Genomic DNA, 18,963 nt, shown 5'->3' on the forward strand with positions numbered 1-18,963 from the left:
CCCTCGAGCATCCCATTGGTTCCTGCATGAACTACCCCCCTCTAGTACGCCATCTTCATGCTTGTGTGACAATTCTGAATGTGGGTCAAAAGGGAAATAAAAGTGTTATCTGAGTTTGTTTCATCCCAGTCTGCTGTTACTAGCTAGCAGGAGGCGACCCCGGTAGACAGTGTACTTCACTCCCGCCTGCCGAACACCTGCCCTCACCATCGTTAACAGACCTGCGGGAAAACAATGCCCGATAGGCGAGGGCAAAGGACACGATCTACCAGTCGCTCCTGCCTCCCACTAGTACAGCAGGCGGTGGGGACACCTTGTGCTAGCTAACTTGCTAGTTAGCGAACCCGTGTGCTAGCTTGCTAGTTAGCGACACCGTGTGCTAGTTAGTTAGCTAGCACACGGCATCGCCCCCACCTCCCGCCTGTTCTGAATAAAACAGTGCCTGACAGGAGGGGGCGAAGTACACTGCCAATTGGTGTCTAGCTACTCCGGTACACAGCAGGTGGGGGTAACACGGTGTGCTTGCTAGTTAGTTAGCTAGCACATGGTGTCACACCTGCCTCCCGCCTGCTGTGTACCGGAGTCCTCCTTAAGACTAGTTGGCTAAATTAGCACACAGTGTTCTTCGCTCTTGCGTGCCGAACACCTGCCCTCACTGTTAACAGAACTGTGGGAAAACAGTGTCCGACAGGCGGGGGCAAAAGACACTAGCTATAGCTAGCTACCATTTTCGCCCCAGCCTCTTCTTCTACTGTGGGATTTATCGGCAGTTGGCATCCAAGGTTATGGTGCATTACCGCTATCTACTGTACTTAAGTGCCCCTGCCTATGTACTGGAGTCATATAGTTTAAAAATGGACCAACAGACATATAAAGAGGGGTTCCTGCAGATGCAGGAACGCCCCAAATTACAGGCTGCAGTTGCACCCTTATCCTAATGGAGGCTAAATCCACATAGCTTGTTGGCCAAAGCCTATGGGGAAATTAAAGTTTTTTTTTTATAAACACCGAAAATAAGGTCTGTGGTAAACACAGGATTAGCAGAGTTTATACAGAAAAAAAAACTTTTGTCTCCTAAACTTCTGTTAACCTCAGCCCTTATTTCGGCGTTTATCCCAAAACCCCATTCTTTCTCCATTAATTTCCCCCATAGGAATGGCTGAACGACCTGAACGAACCAGATGTTACTAATTTCCAGTTAAACTGGCGAGCTCTTCAACATTTCCGCATTAGAAATGGTTGTGAGATTTGCATCCTGTATTGCCGACGCGACAGAATCGATAACTGTGGCATACTGTGAGTGTCTTGAAGAGCGACAGCCCTGAAAATGATTCTGTTGGTTGCCTAAATGCATCACCATATGGACTAGGCCTAAAATAATGTCAGACGTGAAATGTTATGACATCATCACTCTGTATTCTATGCGTAACCTCGCCTACTATTGCTATTGTAAACTACCCAACAACAGGCAGAGACAGTTTATTCAAATGTTGGCTATCTATGTGATACATATTTACTAACTTCCAATAGATGTGTTGTTACAAGCTTATTTACACGAACCAACATGCGCAATTAGTAAGGCAAAGACGCCAGGTGAAAGTCAACTGCGACAGCAGTCAAGCATTAGTGTTCTTACCTGTGCACGCTCGGTAGGTCTGATAAATAGCCTAATCCTGTCTTCAACACGTTGTCTTCTTACTTATTACAGCATGCAAAATAAATGTTCATGTCACGATACGATAATTATTTTACCAATTCTGAATACGCCATACTTAGAACGAATGTTAATAGTGCTGGAAAAATCGAATCACTTACATTTATGATAACAGTTTAAAAAACGATACTTCGTGCATTTATCCCAAAATATTATGCGGGGAAACAAAACGACGAAGCGGCGTGAAGTGAAATGTCGCAACTTGGTAGCTGGCTAAATAAAAAGCAGACAAGCTAGACCAGAGGAGGGCGAGGTAAAAATCGAGGGAGGGCAAAAGCAGAAGGGAGGAGTTCAGGAGAAAAGTGTTGTTTGGTATTACGCATTGCCGAAGAGCCGTGCATTGCCTCCATTTTAGGGGAATCCCATTAGGCTGTGTTATCCGCGGCAAGAGGGCGGTAACTGGATGGGTCACTTCAGGTTCTGTCTCTACCCTTTATATTTTGGTAAACCTACTTTACCGAATGTCATGGTCCACAATCTCAGGTATACAGCTTCATGTCCTAAATGGTATTACAGGGTAGCCACCGTCATAACAGCCTCTATTACATATCACAATATTCTTTCATTTATGATAATGACTCACCTGTAAAAACGTGTCACACACAACTAGGGACAAACCTACCTGTAAATCTAGTACCTATGTATGCTGCAGGTAGAGGAGCACTGTGGATCATTGGTGTGCTGTTATTGTAGCATGTGCAACATTCAGATTTCTATCCAATCACTCCTATGCACAATTATAAAGTAATACACACAAAGTATAATTTACACAGAAAAGGGATGATCATTTAGACTAGACCAGATTCACCAGAAAACTAGAGATGACATTTTCAGTGGCGACAGTTGTGGTGACACAGATTTGGCACCACCTGCTGGAGCAAGAGAGAGAGAGGGGGACGAAGGGACAGCACTGGATTATAATGACCTGGCTGGCAACGGCACATTTGTACCAACCAGAGACAGGTGTGTAGGCTACATGTGTAGTAAGGATGTGGACATACCAACACACTCTACCTGGTGTATCAGTTACAAGACATGACACCAGTGAATTTTCTTCTTCGGTCACTTCAAGCCTTTCTCAGTCATTTGTGAGCTGCATGTCATCTGACAAATCATTCAACAGCTTTACCTACATAATTCACAACAACATTGTGGCATAATATGAATACAAAAACAGCAAAGAGAAAAAATTTGCGTATTCTCTTTGAAACAAAATCCGTTACAAAAATGTGCTTTTAAAATCAATATCAAAATGACTATCAGGGAAAATATTTTTTTCTCCCTGGTATATAACCAACAGTTCTGCACGAGAACCGTAAGCTTTCATCAGAAGGCTTGGGCGATTGAGAGGTGCATGGTATTGGTAGTCACCCTGTCCCAATTGGTACTCTATTCTCTATGTGGTGCACAGCTTTTGACCAGGGTTCTAGTCAAAAGTGCACTATATTAGGGGATAGGATGCCAATTGTGACGAGCCCTGGATTTTCTCTATGAAATGTCATGACCACAATGTGGGTTAGTGAAGTACACAAAAACAAATGACATTGAAGGAAAATAAGCACGTTTTGCTAAATGGAAAACTGTCCATGGACTAAAGGTTCGGATGCAGGCTAAAGGGAGCTGTACGCTGTTAGTGGAGAGTTTTGAGAATGTGTGTATCCCATATCTCCTTGTTCCCGAAGTGTGCATTTGTTCACTACTACACTCATATAGCATGGGATTGGTGTAGGCATGGTTAAAAACACCTTTTTCTAAATCCAGTCATTTCCTTTCAAATCCATGGAGGGACGTGAAGAAGTGCACCTTTGCAGGAAGTGCCCATAATGTCTGTATAGACAAGGCTCAACCCTTCCCTCATTCTCCAACTTGGTCCTCTCACTACAACCGCCACTGTTCCCATTATCCATGTAGTCCTCAATGGTGCTGTTCTCCTCCAGACCCCACCAGTCTGGCAGCTGCACCTCAGCCTCTACAGGCTCTCCACCTCCCCTCTTCTGATGCTTCCTTTCTGGGGAGGGTGGTCGTAGGTGGGTGGTGATCGCCTCCCCAGCCTGGGTCTCTGTCCACTGGGGCTTATCGCTGGGCCACTCGGCCACCGGCCTCCCCATCCCCAGCCTGGTTGACCCCAGCTTCCCTCTGAGCCTTCTCCTCTTCTGCTGCCTCCTCTCCCTGGCCTGTTTCCTCTCCTGCTGCCGGGCCACCTGGAAGCGCTGGAGCAACAGGTCACGGGCATACTCGTACAGCTCCTCATCCCATTGTTTCAGATGGCGGACCTGGAGCTGCGTCTCAGGCACGACCTCTATGCTGGCCGCCCGCGTGCCAGTGAGCTGGGTGAAGGGGGAGATGAACGCCAGGCAGAAGATCCTCTCAAACAGGTACTGGGTTTCCCTCTGGTACTCTGTCAGGCCGAAGAAGGCCATGCCCCGCAGGTTCCGCTTGGCGCTCTCTAATAACACAGCCCAGCGCTCGTCCTCGCTCATGGCCGAGACATTGTAGCAGCCCACCAGGCTGAGGTCTGCCAGCATGCGGACCTGCCGGTTGTTGGCCAGGTTGTAGGGGCAGTCCATGAACTCCTGCAGAGAGCAGCCGGACCAGTCATCCCCGGGGTCGTAGCTGGGCAACTCGGCCAGCGTGGGGGCGCGCCCGTCACTTCCAGGTGGCACCGCGCTGCACGTGCCGCCACTCGCTCAGGTTACGCCACACCTGGTCACGCAGGATGGTGATGTAGTAGTAGTTCCGGCTGAAGAACAGCAGACAGATAGAATATAGAGACAGACAGACAGAACAGAGAAACAGACAGAACAGAGAGACAGACAGAACAGAGAGACAGAACAGAACAGAGTGAACAGAGAGACAGAACAGAACAAAGAGAGAGACAGACAGAACAGAGTGAGAGACAGACAGAACAGAGTGAGAGACAGACAGAACAGAGTGAGAGACAGACAGAACAGAGTGAGAGACAGACAGACAGAACAGAGAGAGAGAGAGAGACAGACAGAACAGAGAGAGAGACAGACAGACAGAACAGAGAGAGAGACAGACAGAACAGAGAGAGAGAGACAGAACAGAGAGAGAGAGACAGACAGAACATAGAGAGAGAGACAGACAGACAGAACAGAGAGAGACAGACAGACAGAACAGAGAGAGAGAGACAGAACAGAGAGAGAGAGACAGACAGAACATAGAGAGAGAGACAGACAGACAGAACATAGAGAGAGAGACAGACAGAGAGACAGACAGAGACAGACAGACAGAACAGAGAGAGACAGACAGAACAGAGAGAGACAGACAGAACAGAGTGAACAGAGAGAAAGATACCTAGGTCAGTTAATTTGTCTTTAGACTTGTTTAGAATTCAGCACCTCTGTTATATAACTGTAATAACCAACACAATGGTCTCAATGAGTAAGTCACAAATGGCACCCTATTTCCTATAAAGTGACCTAATTTTGAACAGGGCCTCTGATCAAAACCAGTGCACTACAAATGGGAATAGGGGGTAATTTGGGACTCTGCAGCTCAAGATGAACAGAGTCACAATAGAGAGAGTCACAGGGGAGGTGCTTGCTACCAGACCAGAATCCCCTTTCAACCCTAGAGAAGCATGGATGCATTTGTCTCCGATTGATCATACATAATAAAATATGAGATGTGAATTCAATTTAGGAACAAGATACTGAACAAACTGAAATTGTTGTCCACAAGTAATTTAAAATCCAGTGCTCTGGGTGACACTCTTACCTGTGAACTGTAGGCTTCTTGGGGGGCTCGCGCGTGTTCATGAGAGAAGGCACGCAGTTGGTCAGCTCGGTCCAGTCCGCGTGAAGACCACAGCTCCAGCCAGTGGAGAACCGAGAGAAAAGCCACGTTTCCCTTTTACCTGGCCGGTAACAGGTGCATTTATTTTGGCCAGCATGACACTCACAAGGCCTCTCGAGTTTAATATTACGCACTAAATGTCGACCAAATGTTGTGCCCCCTGTCTAATGAATGTGTAGAAAAACAATAACATCATCTCCCTGGATATTGAAGTCTACGAGTCGACTGAGGTCTGCAGAAGTGAAATTGAAGCGGGGAACAAAACGGGCTAGGGCACAGTCCTCAGCGACGTATGTGTCCTGTCCACTGAGGCCAATGTCGTTTCCCTGGGACCCGATGGCATTTCTGCCCGAGTTAGAGGCCAATGATCCTAGGTGCAACAGTTGGCAATCGGAGCTAGGACAAAGGTACTGAAGCACAATAACGCCAAAGAGCAAGATTATCAACAGGGCAATCAAGAGCCGGTGGTGATTGGTGGACCTTTCATCCATCTTCCCGAGAGAAACTAAACCACATTACTTAAGCAGTCTGGACCACTGGGTCCTGCCTCGGTTGGAGGCAAACACTGCCTTCTAGCTTTATTGCTTTCAATTCGTTAACTTAACAAAAACAATGGCCAGCTAGCGGAACAAGTAGCCAGGCTAAGCTAGCCACACAACATTCGCATACAAAGAGGGCTTTTGATGTTTCACGAAATAATTATGTTACAGACGTGATAACATTTACCTCTCACAGAAGTATGTTTGTATGTCACGAAAGCATTACATATTTTGTGTTTCCCACCAAGAATTAGGTGCTTATAGCCCCCTTCCATCACCATGTTCTCGATCCCTAAACTTTCTTCCCAGAATCCCCTGCGTTGGCTGGGGCTCGTGAAATGACGGCATTTACATACATGGGCGGAGGTTCTCTGATGTGAGCCAATCAATGACTGTATATATTGGCCAATCCATAAAGATGTACCATTCTGGCTAGATTTTATATTGTGATTTTATTACTTTGTAGATGCAAATAACACCCGCATGTCAAAGTTTCTAGAACTATAGAGAGGAGTTATCTTAACATCCCGTGATCATCGATGTACCGCCGAAATAGCTCAGTTGGGAGAGCGTTAGACTGAAGATCTAAAGGTCCCTGGTTCGATCCCGGGTTTCGGCAGGTTTAAACATTTTGAATGAATTTGAAGACTGCAGTGCTCGCATACCATTTGGATATTCTATGTGCCACGGGTTGAGAACCAAATACTAAAATAAAATATTTGATAGTCAACGTGTTTCCTTTTTCTATACAATGAAGGCCTACTGATGTTGGAAGGTTACGGTAGGCACCACAGCTTTTAAGAACTTTCCAGAGGAATTATCTACTCTCTTTGTGAAGGAGTAGAGACAATACCTGTAGCCTCTAAACACAAAAAGGCATGTGCATGATTGAATACTCATAAAGAGTCTAATGGGTTTAATTTGAATCCTACAGACAAAGAACCACACACTGTGTACAAAACAATTAAGAACGCCAGCTATTCCCATGATATAGACTGACCATGTGAATCCAGGTTAAAGCTATGATCCCATTGATGTCACTTGTTCAGGTTAAAGGATTAAGCCTTGAGACATAGATTGTGTAATGTGTGCCAGTCAGAGGGTGAATGGGCAAGATAAAATATTTAAGTACCTTTGAACATCGTATAGGTAGGTGCCAGCCGCACCAGTTTGTGTCAAGAACTGTAACACTGCTGGGTTTTTCAGGCTTAACAGTTTCCCATGTGTATGAAGAATGGTCCACAACCCAAAGGACATCCAGCCAATTTGACACAACTGTGGGAAGCGTTGGAGTCAACATGGGGGGAGACACAATATCTGCATTTTTCAGAGAGCATATGCTTCTTCGTTGCAAAGGTTCATTTGTTGAAATGCATATCTTTAAAAGGTAATGTTTCATCTTTAGGGTAAACATAACTAGTATTTAGAGGGTCATTATGTAAATGTCAGTAATTCAGAATATAAACCATTCAAGACCATTTAAATGTCTGCAGTCTTTATTTCAACAAGACTAGGAAGACACCTTTTCTTTTACAATTTAGCATCTATCTCATCTTGTTTTTCTCATAACATTTAGGAGATACTCAGAAGTAACAACATGGATTGTTATGGCCTCTTTCAGAGACATCTAAAATGGCTGCTCATTTACATATTACTTTGTCACTCATAGGAATCCCAAATGACACCCTATTCCCTATGTAGTGCACTATTTTGCCCAGGGGAATATTGTGTCCCAAACTCCTCAGTCCTCAAAGATGACGCCATGCTGTTCTGGTGGGCCGAAGACCGATGGGGTGTGCCGTCATATAGAGTGGCTTGCAAAAGTATTCACACCCCTTGGCATTTTTCCTATTTTGTTGCCTTACAACCTAGAATTAAAATGTATTTTTGGGGGGGTTGTATCATTTGATTTACACAACATGCCAACCACTTTGAAGATGCAAAATATTTTTTATGTGAAACGAACAAGAAATAAGACACAAAAAAGAAACTAGAGCGTGCATAACTATTCACCCCCCCAAAGTCAATACTTTGTAGACCCACCTTTTGAAGCAATTACAGCTGCAAGTCTCTTGGGGTGTCTTGGCACATCTAGCCACTCTGATTTTTGCCCATTATTCAAGGCAAAACTGCTCCACCTCCTTCAAGTTGGATGGGCTCTGCTGGTGCAGCAATCTTTAAGTCATACCACAGATTCTCAATTGAATTGAGGTCTGGGCTTTGACTAGGACATTCCAAGACATTTAAATGATTCCCCTTAAACCACTCAAGTATTGCTTTAGCAGTAGAATTAGGGTCACTGTCCTGCTGGAAGGTGAATCTCCATCCCAGTCTCAAATCTCTGGAAACAGGTTTCCCTCAAGAATTTCCCTGTATTTAGAACCATCCATCATTCCTTCAATTCTGACCAGTTTCCCAGTCCCCGCCGATGAAAAACATACCCACGGCATGCCACCACCATGCTTCACTGTGGGGATGGTGTTCTCGAGTGATGAGAGGTGTTGGGTTTGTGCCAGACATAGCGTTTCCCTTGATGGCCAAAAAGCTATATTTTTTTGTCTAATCTGACCAGAGTAGCTTCTTCAATATGCTTGGAGAGTCCCCCACATGCCTTTTGGCGAACCCCAAACGTGTTTGCTTATTTTGTTCTTTAAGTAATGGCTTTTTTTCTGGCAACTCTTCTGTAAAGCCCCGCTCTGTGGAGTGTATGGCTTAAAGTGGTCATATGGACAGATACTCCAATCTCCGCTTTGCAGCTCCTTTAGGGTTATCTTTGGTCTCTTTGTTGCCTCTCTGATTCCTTGCCTGGTCCATGAGTTTTGGTGGACGGCCCTCTCTTGGGAGGTTTGTTATGGTGCCATATTCTTTACATTTTTAATAATGGATTTAATGGTGCTCTGTGGGATGTTCAAAGTTTCTTATATTTTTTTTTATAACCCAACCCTGTACTTCTCCACAACTTTGTCCCTAACCTGTTTGGCGAGCTCCTTGGTCTTCATGGTGACGCTTGCACAGGTGGTGTTGCAGACTCTGGGGCATTTTGGGAACAAGTGTATATCTGAGATCATGTGACAGTTAAATAAAGTCCCCCTGTGTGCAATCTAACTAATTATATGACTTCTGAAGGTAATTGGTTACACCAGAGCTTATTTAGAGGCTTTGTAGCAAAGGGGGTGAATACATAAGCACCACTTTTCCATTTTTTATTTTATATAATCTTTTTTAAACAAGTTACTTTTTTCATTTCACTTCACCAATTTGGACTATTTTGTGTATGTATCACATGAAATCTAAATTTTAAAAGAACATTTAAATTACAGGTTGTAATGCAACAAAATAGGAAAAACGCCAAGGCGGATGAATACTTTTGCAAGGCACTGTATCCATCTCCTCAACTATCAGGCTGTGTCTGAAATGACACCCCATTCCTTACATAATGCACTTCTTTTGACCAGGGCTCACAGTGCACCTTTAAGAATAGGGTGCCATTTCAGACACACCTGAGGTTGTTCCATGGATCATAAACAAGGAGACACCCTATGGTACAATAAGCTAGACAAACACACCTGCTGCCGTGCCTACAGGAAGTTCTGCAGCCATGGCCCTCAAGCAGACATTTGCCATTACTGTCGCACATTTACCATTTGAGATTGGAAAAAATAATTTGATGACAGAAACATTATTAAAAGACTGCAAGTTGAGTGTGGAAGGGCAGTATAGATATTTCCTCTGCAAAGGCTGCATAGATGTTTTGGCTGCATGTCATCACAATGTCCTGTCCTCAATCCCCAAATGTCCTCGGGCATTCCTTCCAAGTCCTGGCGGCCGGCCAGGCGTAATCCTTGTGGGCATTAGAGGTTTAGTGCAGAAATGTGTCCAGCACCATGGGGGCACAAGAGGCACAAAAGGTATTGAGCGAACAGCCGTGTCCAGGCATCACCACCATACATCAGCCAATCACCTTAGAAGACTTGACAGACTGCAACATGAAAGTCTGTTTTTTTTTTAACAGAATTCAAATGTAAAATAGGAACTCTGAAACCAATACCTTCGGTTAATTTGTAAAATTATGAATATCTTTTCATCTACACAATATATCAATACATTCTGAGTACTGTATTTTTTGAATGCATGTTTGTAAATGCTTTAAAATAAACATGCAATTAAATAATTTACTGTACAAAATCAACTAGTGGATAATGTGAGGTGAAACTTTTAGGTGATGTGAATTCAAACATATTGTGCTTGTCAGTTGTCCAATTCAACACAAACTCAGGTACACCGTTGTGTTTGGAGAGACAGAAAAGTACTTCTGCTGACAACGGATACAATTGATTGATTTGAGAATTCCCAGAAAACAACATTTTCATGACCATTAAGTAGTTACTAACGTACCAAGGTTTCATTTTCCATGCAAGAGAGAATATATCAACTTCAGTTGCAAACAGTTGAAATGATTGGATGCAAAGGGGGGACTCGTCAGACAGATGAATGAAAGTAGAGGTAAATGTCTGTTTGGGGTGCAAACAAGCACCCCAAAACAATCTGTGCACACAGACCACCAGCTCCTACAACTAACAATACAATTCATTGTAGTACCTAATACATATCTTTATTACAAAACATGTGAACACTACCTCCACGTAAAACCCTGTGTTCCAATTTGATCATACTCAGTCTCCACGGTTCCCTCATCTCCAATTCACAGTCACTTGTATCTCTGTTTCTCTTTTCTGCTATATCTAAAAGATGTTGAACATACAAGCCACTCCCTGCCAAGATCTCATTTCTTCACGTCAGACTGACTGTGCAGAGTCACTGCCCCAGGACACTCGTCAGCTCTGCCTTTATAGTGGGAATGCCAGGGAGAGGGAGCCCCTCCTGTCAAATCTCCAGCATTCCCTTGTAACCTATATCAAGACTACCCCCATACATCCAACAGCTAGTTTATAATGATGATGTTTCAGAGAACACATGCGGTATGATCTCAGTGGACTGGTTTAGAGTGTAGTTTAGGATGTGATGAATACAATCCTGGGTACACAGAAACCCAGAGAACCCCTCACCAGCTAGTTCCATCTCCTACCAAACAATCAGCCCTGTAACTCCTCTCAGTGTTTAACCACAGAGCTACCAGTCTCTTGTACTTTCAGCTATGTGAGCCAGTCTGAAGCTTCAACATGTGACCAAGATTTCCATTTCAATGTTTTCGTACACATTCATCCCTGACCAGCCTGACGATACGGCCACTATACCTTTAAAAAGAAAAGGAAGCACACACTCATACAAACCAGAAACATTGGCAAACATTGTTCTTTAGTTGCGCTCTTGATAAGGGAAATGTATTTGTGAATAGAGAGCATATTGTTAAAATGAAAAGCACTCAGACACACTACAAAACGCACGCACACACACACAATCCCGGGTTCCAATTGAGATATCCTTAAGACACTAACACTCACTTGAACAACAACTAAAATGTGAATAATAGGCTAAAATGGTAGAACTGAAAACACTGTCGGTGATGTGGCGGTGGAGATCCTAGCTTCAAGGGGCTACTAATCAGTTAATCAGGACAAAATGCTAATAAAAAAAAAATTAAAAAGTGAACATTTTGGAAGAAAATCGTATCGCTGTACACTTGATGTCCATTTTTATAAAAATTAAAAGTGAAGTTATTATAATATTAATAACTCCAGAGCCCCCCCCCCCCCCCAAAAGATGGCGGGCAGACAAAGGTCCTGAAGGCAGTCTTTTTTAAAGTATCTGACAGTTTTTCCCCCCTTCTCTCTGGCGCTCTCTCCCTTTCCTTCCCTCGGCAGTTTTATCTCCAGTGAGGGGCGAGCAGGGCCAGGACAAGTGCACTGAGTGCCAGTGCCATGCTCCCGTGTGCCACACGGACTCCGCCACTCGTGTCCTGGTGCACCACCTTGACTACGCGGGGGTTGATGGGGGTGGCCGTGGTGGAGAAGTAGATGTCCCGGTCCACCTCACAGGACGGAGAGTCACAGCCGCTGCCACTCTCCTCTCCTCCGCTACTGTCCTCATCTGGAACAGAGAGAGAGAGAGAGAAGGTTGATGAAGGCCATGAACTCAGGACTAGAAACAGCATTCAAGGATGAAAAGAGTTGTAACATTTTGAATGGTAACACAATTTGTGGTCCTCTCTAGCTCAGTTGGTAGAGTATGGCGCTTGCAATGCCAAGATAGTGGGTTTGATTTCCGGGACGACGTAAAAGCTTTACGCACGCATGACTAAGTCCCTTTGGATAAAAAAAAAAAGTGTCTAAATGTCATTGAAGGTTCCTTCTCTCACAGGGAGGCATTAGTCATCCAATGTTCATTCTCACACAGGGAGGCAATAGTCATCCAATGTTCATTCTCACACCGGGAGGCATTAGTCATCCAAGGTTCCTTCTCACACAGGGAGGCATTTGTAGGTCAACTGAATACATTATCTGGCCTAGATATATTCTTCTCATCTATAGACAGGTGGGGTGTTTACCATCAAAACCACTGGGTGTGCACTACGCAACTAAGAGGTAAAACAGACTGAGTGGGCTTACAATCAAAGGATTATTGCCAACTTGTGTAAGCTTAGTCTGCAAATGTTTATTGAAAACATAAATACATTTGCCCAGTAAGCACCAACATAGTGTCTTAATCGGGCGTTGGGTCACCACGGGCCAGAACAGCTTCAATGCACCTCGCCATAGATTCTACAAGTGTCTGGAACTCTATTGGAGGAATGCGACACCATTCTTCCACAAGAAATTCCATAATTTGGTGTTTTGTTGATGGAAAACGCTGTCTCAGGCACCGCTCCAGAATCTCCCATAAGTGTTGAATTGGGTTGGTATCTGGTGATAGACAGCCATGGCATATGTTTTACATCACTGTTGATCAGTCTTCGTCACTGAAGCTCCTGCTCAACGTGCCCCAACAATCACCCCTCTTTCAAAGTCACAGATCTCTCCATCCAGACATGGTAGCTAAAATTAATTGGCAACTGGGCCTGCCCAACATTTTTATACATGAACCTAAGCATAGTGGGATATTACTCCACACCAGTGTGGAAGCACCTGCTTTCAATATAATTTGAACCCTCATTTACTCAAGCGTTTCCTTTATTTGATCATTTACCTGTACATTGTTAGTTAGCTAGCTTGCTAATTTTTGCCAAATTAGCATAGACGTGACAAGAGTCAAAACACATCAACACAGCTTCTTGCTAGCGTTCTGATCGTTCAGAAGACAACACATAGCCTTTTACCTCAGTAGTGCATGCATTATTGTGGAGAGTTGTGGTTAACTTCTTATGGCTAGGGGCAGTATTGAGTAGCTTGGATGAATAAGGTGCCCAGAGGTGCCCAGAGTAAACTGCCTGCTACTCAGTCCCAGTTGCTAATATATGCATATTATTACATGCATATTATTATTATTTGGATAGAAAACACTCTGAAGTTTCTAAAACTGTTTGAATGATGTCTGTGAGTATAACAGAACTCATATGGCAGGCAAAACCTGAGAAAAAAATCCAACCAGCAAGTGGGAAATCTGAGGTTGGTCATTTTTCAACTCATTCCCTATTGAAGATAGTGGGATATTGGTCATGTTGCACTTCCTAAGGCTCCCACTAGATGTCAACAGTCTTTAGAACCTTGTTTGATTCTTCTACTATGAAGTGGGGGCGAATGAGTCAGAGGTCTGCCAGAATGCCTTGAGCTTGTGACGCTCTTTCACGTGAGAGCGAGCTCTGTTCCATTGCTTTTCTACAGACAAAGGAATTCTCCAGTTGGAACATTATTGAAGATTTATGTTAAAAACATCCTAAAGATTGATTCTATACATCGTTTGACATGTTTCTACGGACTGTAACTGAACTTTGACATTTCGTCTGCTCCTAGTGAACACGCTTCGTGAGTATGGATTTGTTTACCAAACGCGCTAACAAAAGGCGCTATTTGGACATAAATGGACATTATCGAACAAAACAAACATTTATTGTGGAACTGGGATTCCTCGGAGTGCATTGTTATGAAGATCAAAGGTAGGTGAATATTTAGAAATAACATTATGACTTCTGTTGACTGCACAATATGGCGGATATGTTTTTCGCTTGTTTGGGCTCTGAGCGCCGTACTCAGATTATTGCATGGTTTGCTTTTTCCATAAAGCTTTTTAAATCTGACACATCTGTTGCATTAAGGAGAAGTGTATCTAAAGTTATGTATAACACTTGTATTTTCATCAACATTTATGATGAGTATTTCTGTAAATTGATGTGGCTCTCTGCAAAATCACCAGATGTTTTTGGAACTACTGAACATAACGCGCCAATGTATAACTGAGATTTTTGGATATATAAATACACCACTCAAAAGAATAAAGGGAACACTAAAATAACACATCCTAGATCTGAATGAATGAAATATTCTTAAATACTTTTTTCTTTACATAGTTGAATGTGCTGACAACAAAAATCATGCAAAAATTATCAATGGAAATCAAATTTATCAACCCATGGAGGTCTGGATTTGGAGTCAAACTCAAATTTAAAGTGGAAAACCACACTACAGGCTGATCCAACTTTGATGTAATGTCCTTAAAACAAGTCAAAATGAGGCTCAGTAGTGTGTGTGGCCTCCACGTGCCTGTATGACCTCCCTACATCGCCTGGGCATGCTCCTGATGAGGTGGTGGATGGTCTCCTGAGGGATCTCCTCCCAGACCTGGACTAAAGCATCCGCCAACTCCTGGACAGTCTGTGGTGCAACGTGGCGTTGGTGGATGGAGCGAGACACTATGTCCCAGGTGTGCTCAATTGGATTCAGGTCTGGGGAACGGGCAGGCCAGTCCATAGCATCAATGCCTTCCTCTTGCAGGAACTGCTGACACACTCCAGCCACATGAGGTCTAGCATTGTCTTGCATTAGGAGGAACCCAGGGCCAACCGCACCAGCATATGGTCTCACAAGGGGTCTGAGGATCTCATCTCAGTACCTAATGGCAGTCAGGCTACCTCTGGCGAGCACATGGAGGGCTGTGCGGCCCCACAAAGAAATGCCACCCCACACCATGACTGACCCACCGCCACACCGGTCATGCTGGAGGATGTTGCAGGCAGCAGAACGTTCTCCACGGCGTCTCCAGACTCTGTCACATGTGCTCAGTGTGAACCTGCTTTCATCTGTGAAGAGCACAGGGCGCCAGTGGCGAATTTGCCAATCTGGCAAATGCCAAACGTCCTGCACGGTGTTGGGCTGTAAGCACAACCCCCACCTGTGGACGTCGGGCCCTCATACCACCCTCATGGAGTCTGTTTCTGACCGTTTGAGCAGACACATGCACATTTGTGGCCTGCTGGAGGTCATTTTGCAGGGCTCTGGCAGTGCTCCTCTTTGCACAAAGGCGGAGGTAGCGGTCCTGCTGCTGGGTTGTTGCCCTCCTACGGCCTCCTCCACGTCTTCTGATGTACTGGCCTGTCTCCTGGTAGCGCCTCCATGCTCTGGACACTACGCTGACAGACACAGCAAACCTTCTTGCCACAGCTCGCATTGATGTGCCATCCTGGATGAGCTGCACTACCTGAGCCACTTGTGTGGGTTGTAGACTCAGTCTCATGCTACCACTAGAGTGAAAGCACCGCCAGCATTCAAAAGTGAACAAAACATCAGCCAGAAAACATAGGAACTGAGAAGTGGTCTGTGGTCACCACCTGCAGAACCACTCCTTTATTGGGGATGTCTTGCTAATTGCCTATAATTTCCACCTGTTGTCTATTCCTAAGTGGACAGTTTGATTTCACTGAAGTGTGATTGACTTGGAGTTACATTGTGTTGTTTAAGTTTTCCCTTTATTTTTTTGAGCAGTGTATGAACTTTTTCTAACAAAACATACATGTATTGTGTAACATGAAGTCCTATGAGTGTCATCTGATGAAGATCAAAGGTTAATGATTAATTCGCTCTCCATTTCTGACTTTTGTGACTCCTCTCTTTGGCTGGAAAAATGGCTGTGTTTCTCTGTGACTTGGCTCTGACCTAACAATCGTTTGTGGTGCTTTCGCCGTAAAGCCTATTTGAAATCGGACACTGGTGGGATTAACAAGAAGTGTAACTTTAAAGTGGTGTGAAATACTTGTATGTTTGAGGAATTTTAATTATGGGATTTGTGGTTTTAATTTGGCCCCCTGCACTTTCACTGGCTGTTGTCATATCGATCCCGTTAGCGAGATCTCAGCCCTAAGAAGTTTTTAATAGGAATCAGTCAGTTAATCTGTTAGGGTTTACCATCCTCACCTTGGTCGCTGGAGATGTCGTTGCCGCTGTGGGCGGCCTTCAGCCAGCTAGTCATTTCCTTTAACACTGCGATCTGACTGCGAATCACCAGGTCTGGCTTTGTGATGTCCACTTCCACATCTGGGTTGGACACCTGATTGGCCAATCCGTTGCCCATAACAACAGACTCGTACCTAGGGAAGAAGGGTGTGAGTGAATGGGGAGATCCTACAGGACACACTAATTCGTTCTGCAGCAACCTTACTTTGTGCCTTTAGAGTGGCTCCATCCCTACATGCCCTAGTCAAAAGTAGTGCACTAAATAGGTAATATGGTCCCATTTTGGATGCACACAATGTTATTGGTGTCTGTGTCAAGGGAGTGACCTGAGAAAACCTGCCAAACTAACCTGCTCTTTGCTGTTCCATTCCAACAGTCATCCCCTGATGTGATCCTCTCTCCAACACACACAGTCTCTGGCAGCGTGGACCAGAACTTCTTAGCATGCTTCAGCTTCTTCTTCACATCTGTCGTCTGGGTAGGAGGAAGCAGGCAAACCGAGATGATCACACATTTATACACATAAGTCCATTTGAAAGACTTTGGACTTCTGCTTCTCACGTAAAAACTTGTTTTGATGTTGCTGGTTGGGCACGATGTCTGACGAAGACTTACCAGTCGGTCCAGGCTGGTGCCAGCAGCTGTGGTGGGCCGTGCATCGGGGCTGTAGGGACGGAAGCGACCGGTGAATCCTGTCTCCTTGACTGAGCGACGGGACCGGAAGCCTTTACCTGGCTGAGGCTGACCACACCCCTGAAACACCTGGAGAGGTGGAGAGTAGAGTGAGCGGCATGTGCAGAGACAGACGGGTGGGGCAACCAGACAGACAAACAGGCGGGTGGGCAAGCGGGCGGTCAACCAGATGGGCTACCGGACGAACGTGTGGGCTGCCAGACAGAGACGGGAGGGCTAACAGACAGAGACAGGGGAATGCAGAAATAACAGTCAGACAGGAAGTGACTCACCTTCTGTGACACCTGCATGCTGTTTTCTTGCATGTTCATGATGGCCTCAGAGATCTTGACGTCAATGGGATCCATGACAGACTCGAAGTTGAAGGGCCCCTCCAACCTCTCAGCCAGACTCAACATGGCATCTGAGAATAAGACAACTCAGTCACAATGAAAACAACCACACCCTAAGTAAATACTTCTGGGAATTAAATAAGCACTATAATCTTTGAGGCCTAGATTCTTTCGGCCATTTTCACTATGGGGAGATTTGGCCTGTTTCTACCAGCAGGGGGAGGCACACAGCAGTGTCAGTGTTTTGAGCCTAAGAGGTCTTAACAAGGCCCAGTAAAGCTGCCACACAGAGAGGGGGTAGCAGGCACCAGAGGCACCCCAGTGGGGGACCGCGTGGCAGAAGACTAACACAGCATAGTGAGCTGTTCCTTGTTGGATATGGAAGCCCTTACCCAGGAAGTTGTTCCACTCGGTGTCGAGATCAGCCTGGTTGGCCAGACAGCCACGCATCACATTGAGACAGAAGTTCTGACAAGGCTTGAGGGCAATCTGGCCAGAACAGTAGGGACAGTACATCATCTTCATGGCTGCCCGCACACAGCTAGGGGACGCATTGACCTGAGGGAGGAGGAAAGAGGGAGTAAGGAGTTTGTACTCCTATGCATTGGTCACTAAGTTAAACGAGGTGAATGAACTGATCCTTATCTTAAACCAACAGGCAGGACACTAAGACTATATACACAACATATCAAATTATCACTCAAATCCCACAATGTGATTTATAGTGAAAGTCCAATGTGCAGTATCTTATCATTAATGAGTCCCTTCCAAAACTGCCATAAACCTCTCATGTCCTCTCTTCACACACACCTATCAACAAAACAGTACCATTATGAAATGTTCAACTCCCATTCAGACAGTGTCCCAAATGCCATCTGCTTTCCACAGAGGTTAGAAAACACAGGAGGGTGAGGAAGAAATGTTCACCTGAACTCCCCACACCTGGTCAAACATTACAGGTTGTTATTCTGGGAACCAGATATGGGAATGTTTGTCTATTTAGGGGTTTAAACCAGCTGTTCAGTGCATGAGAACACTGGACCAATGCTACAGATAACCACAGCCAGACCAGACCAAATCTCTCTACACAGGAGGCTTTAAGGGCACTTCATGCAACTTCTCAACATCCTCCCTGGTTCCTTCGTGACACAACCAACATATCCCATCACAGAGACGCTATAATGCAACTAATACACAGGGCCTTCAGAGAGTCATCATACGTATTACACATTGTTGATTTACAGCCTAAATTCAAAATGGATAACAGATTTTTCCTCTCACCCATCTACACACTATATACCATAATGACAAAGTGAAACATTTTAGACAATTTAGCCAATTGATTGAAAATGAAATTCGGAAATCTAAGTATCACACCCAATTCAATACTTTGTAGAAGCACCTTTGGCAGGGATTACACCTGTGAGTCTTTCTAGGTAAGACTAAGAGCTTTGCACACATGGATTATACAATTTTTGTACAACATTTGTAAATGACCATTTCAAATTCTTCAAGCTCTGTCAAGT

At 44.6% G+C, this 18,963-nt stretch overlaps 3 protein-coding genes and 1 non-coding gene across 6 annotated transcripts in view; 1 reads left to right on the forward strand and 3 right to left on the reverse strand.

Annotated features, from left to right (window-relative positions):
• mbnl3 (muscleblind-like splicing regulator 3) overlaps positions 1-3,458 on the reverse strand; it is a 111,883-nt gene extending 108,425 nt beyond the window's left edge. For all 3 annotated transcript variants that reach the window (XM_065018461.1, XM_065018459.1, XM_065018460.1), the window contains exon 1: positions 1,637-3,458. The gene's annotated coding sequence lies outside the window, so the exon portion shown is untranslated. The remainder of the gene's footprint in view (positions 1-1,636) is intronic.
• A 134-nt stretch (positions 3,459-3,592) lies between these two features.
• hs6st2 (heparan sulfate 6-O-sulfotransferase 2) lies at positions 3,593-6,375 on the reverse strand. Its single transcript, XM_065018173.1, is given in 4 exon segments — positions 3,593-3,612; positions 3,615-4,363; positions 4,365-4,454; positions 5,456-6,375. Coding segments are annotated over 4 exon segments (1,428 nt in total). The 5' UTR covers positions 6,025-6,375.
• A 243-nt stretch (positions 6,376-6,618) lies between these two features.
• trnaf-gaa (transfer RNA phenylalanine (anticodon GAA)) lies at positions 6,619-6,691 on the forward strand. Its single transcript has one exon. It is a non-coding gene; the product is annotated as a tRNA-Phe (tRNA).
• Positions 6,692-7,550: 859 nt separating this feature from the next.
• Positions 7,551-18,963, reverse strand: part of gpc4 (glypican 4) — a 73,350-nt gene continuing 61,937 nt past the window's right edge. Inside the window, exons 4-9 of the mRNA XM_029648912.2 lie at positions 17,830-17,995; positions 17,378-17,508; positions 17,028-17,174; positions 16,762-16,886; positions 16,374-16,546; positions 7,551-12,120 (exon numbers count right to left, since the gene is read on the reverse strand). Of these exons, the coding sequence (XP_029504772.1) occupies positions 11,897-12,120; positions 16,374-16,546; positions 16,762-16,886; positions 17,028-17,174; positions 17,378-17,508; positions 17,830-17,995 (966 nt within the window). The 3' untranslated portion in view covers positions 7,551-11,896. The remainder of the gene's footprint in view (positions 12,121-16,373; positions 16,547-16,761; positions 16,887-17,027; positions 17,175-17,377; positions 17,509-17,829; positions 17,996-18,963) is intronic.

Source organism: Oncorhynchus nerka, linkage group LG5, assembly GCF_034236695.1.
Source record: "Oncorhynchus nerka isolate Pitt River linkage group LG5, Oner_Uvic_2.0, whole genome shotgun sequence".
Classification (NCBI taxonomy): domain Eukaryota; kingdom Metazoa; phylum Chordata; class Actinopteri; order Salmoniformes; family Salmonidae; genus Oncorhynchus; species Oncorhynchus nerka.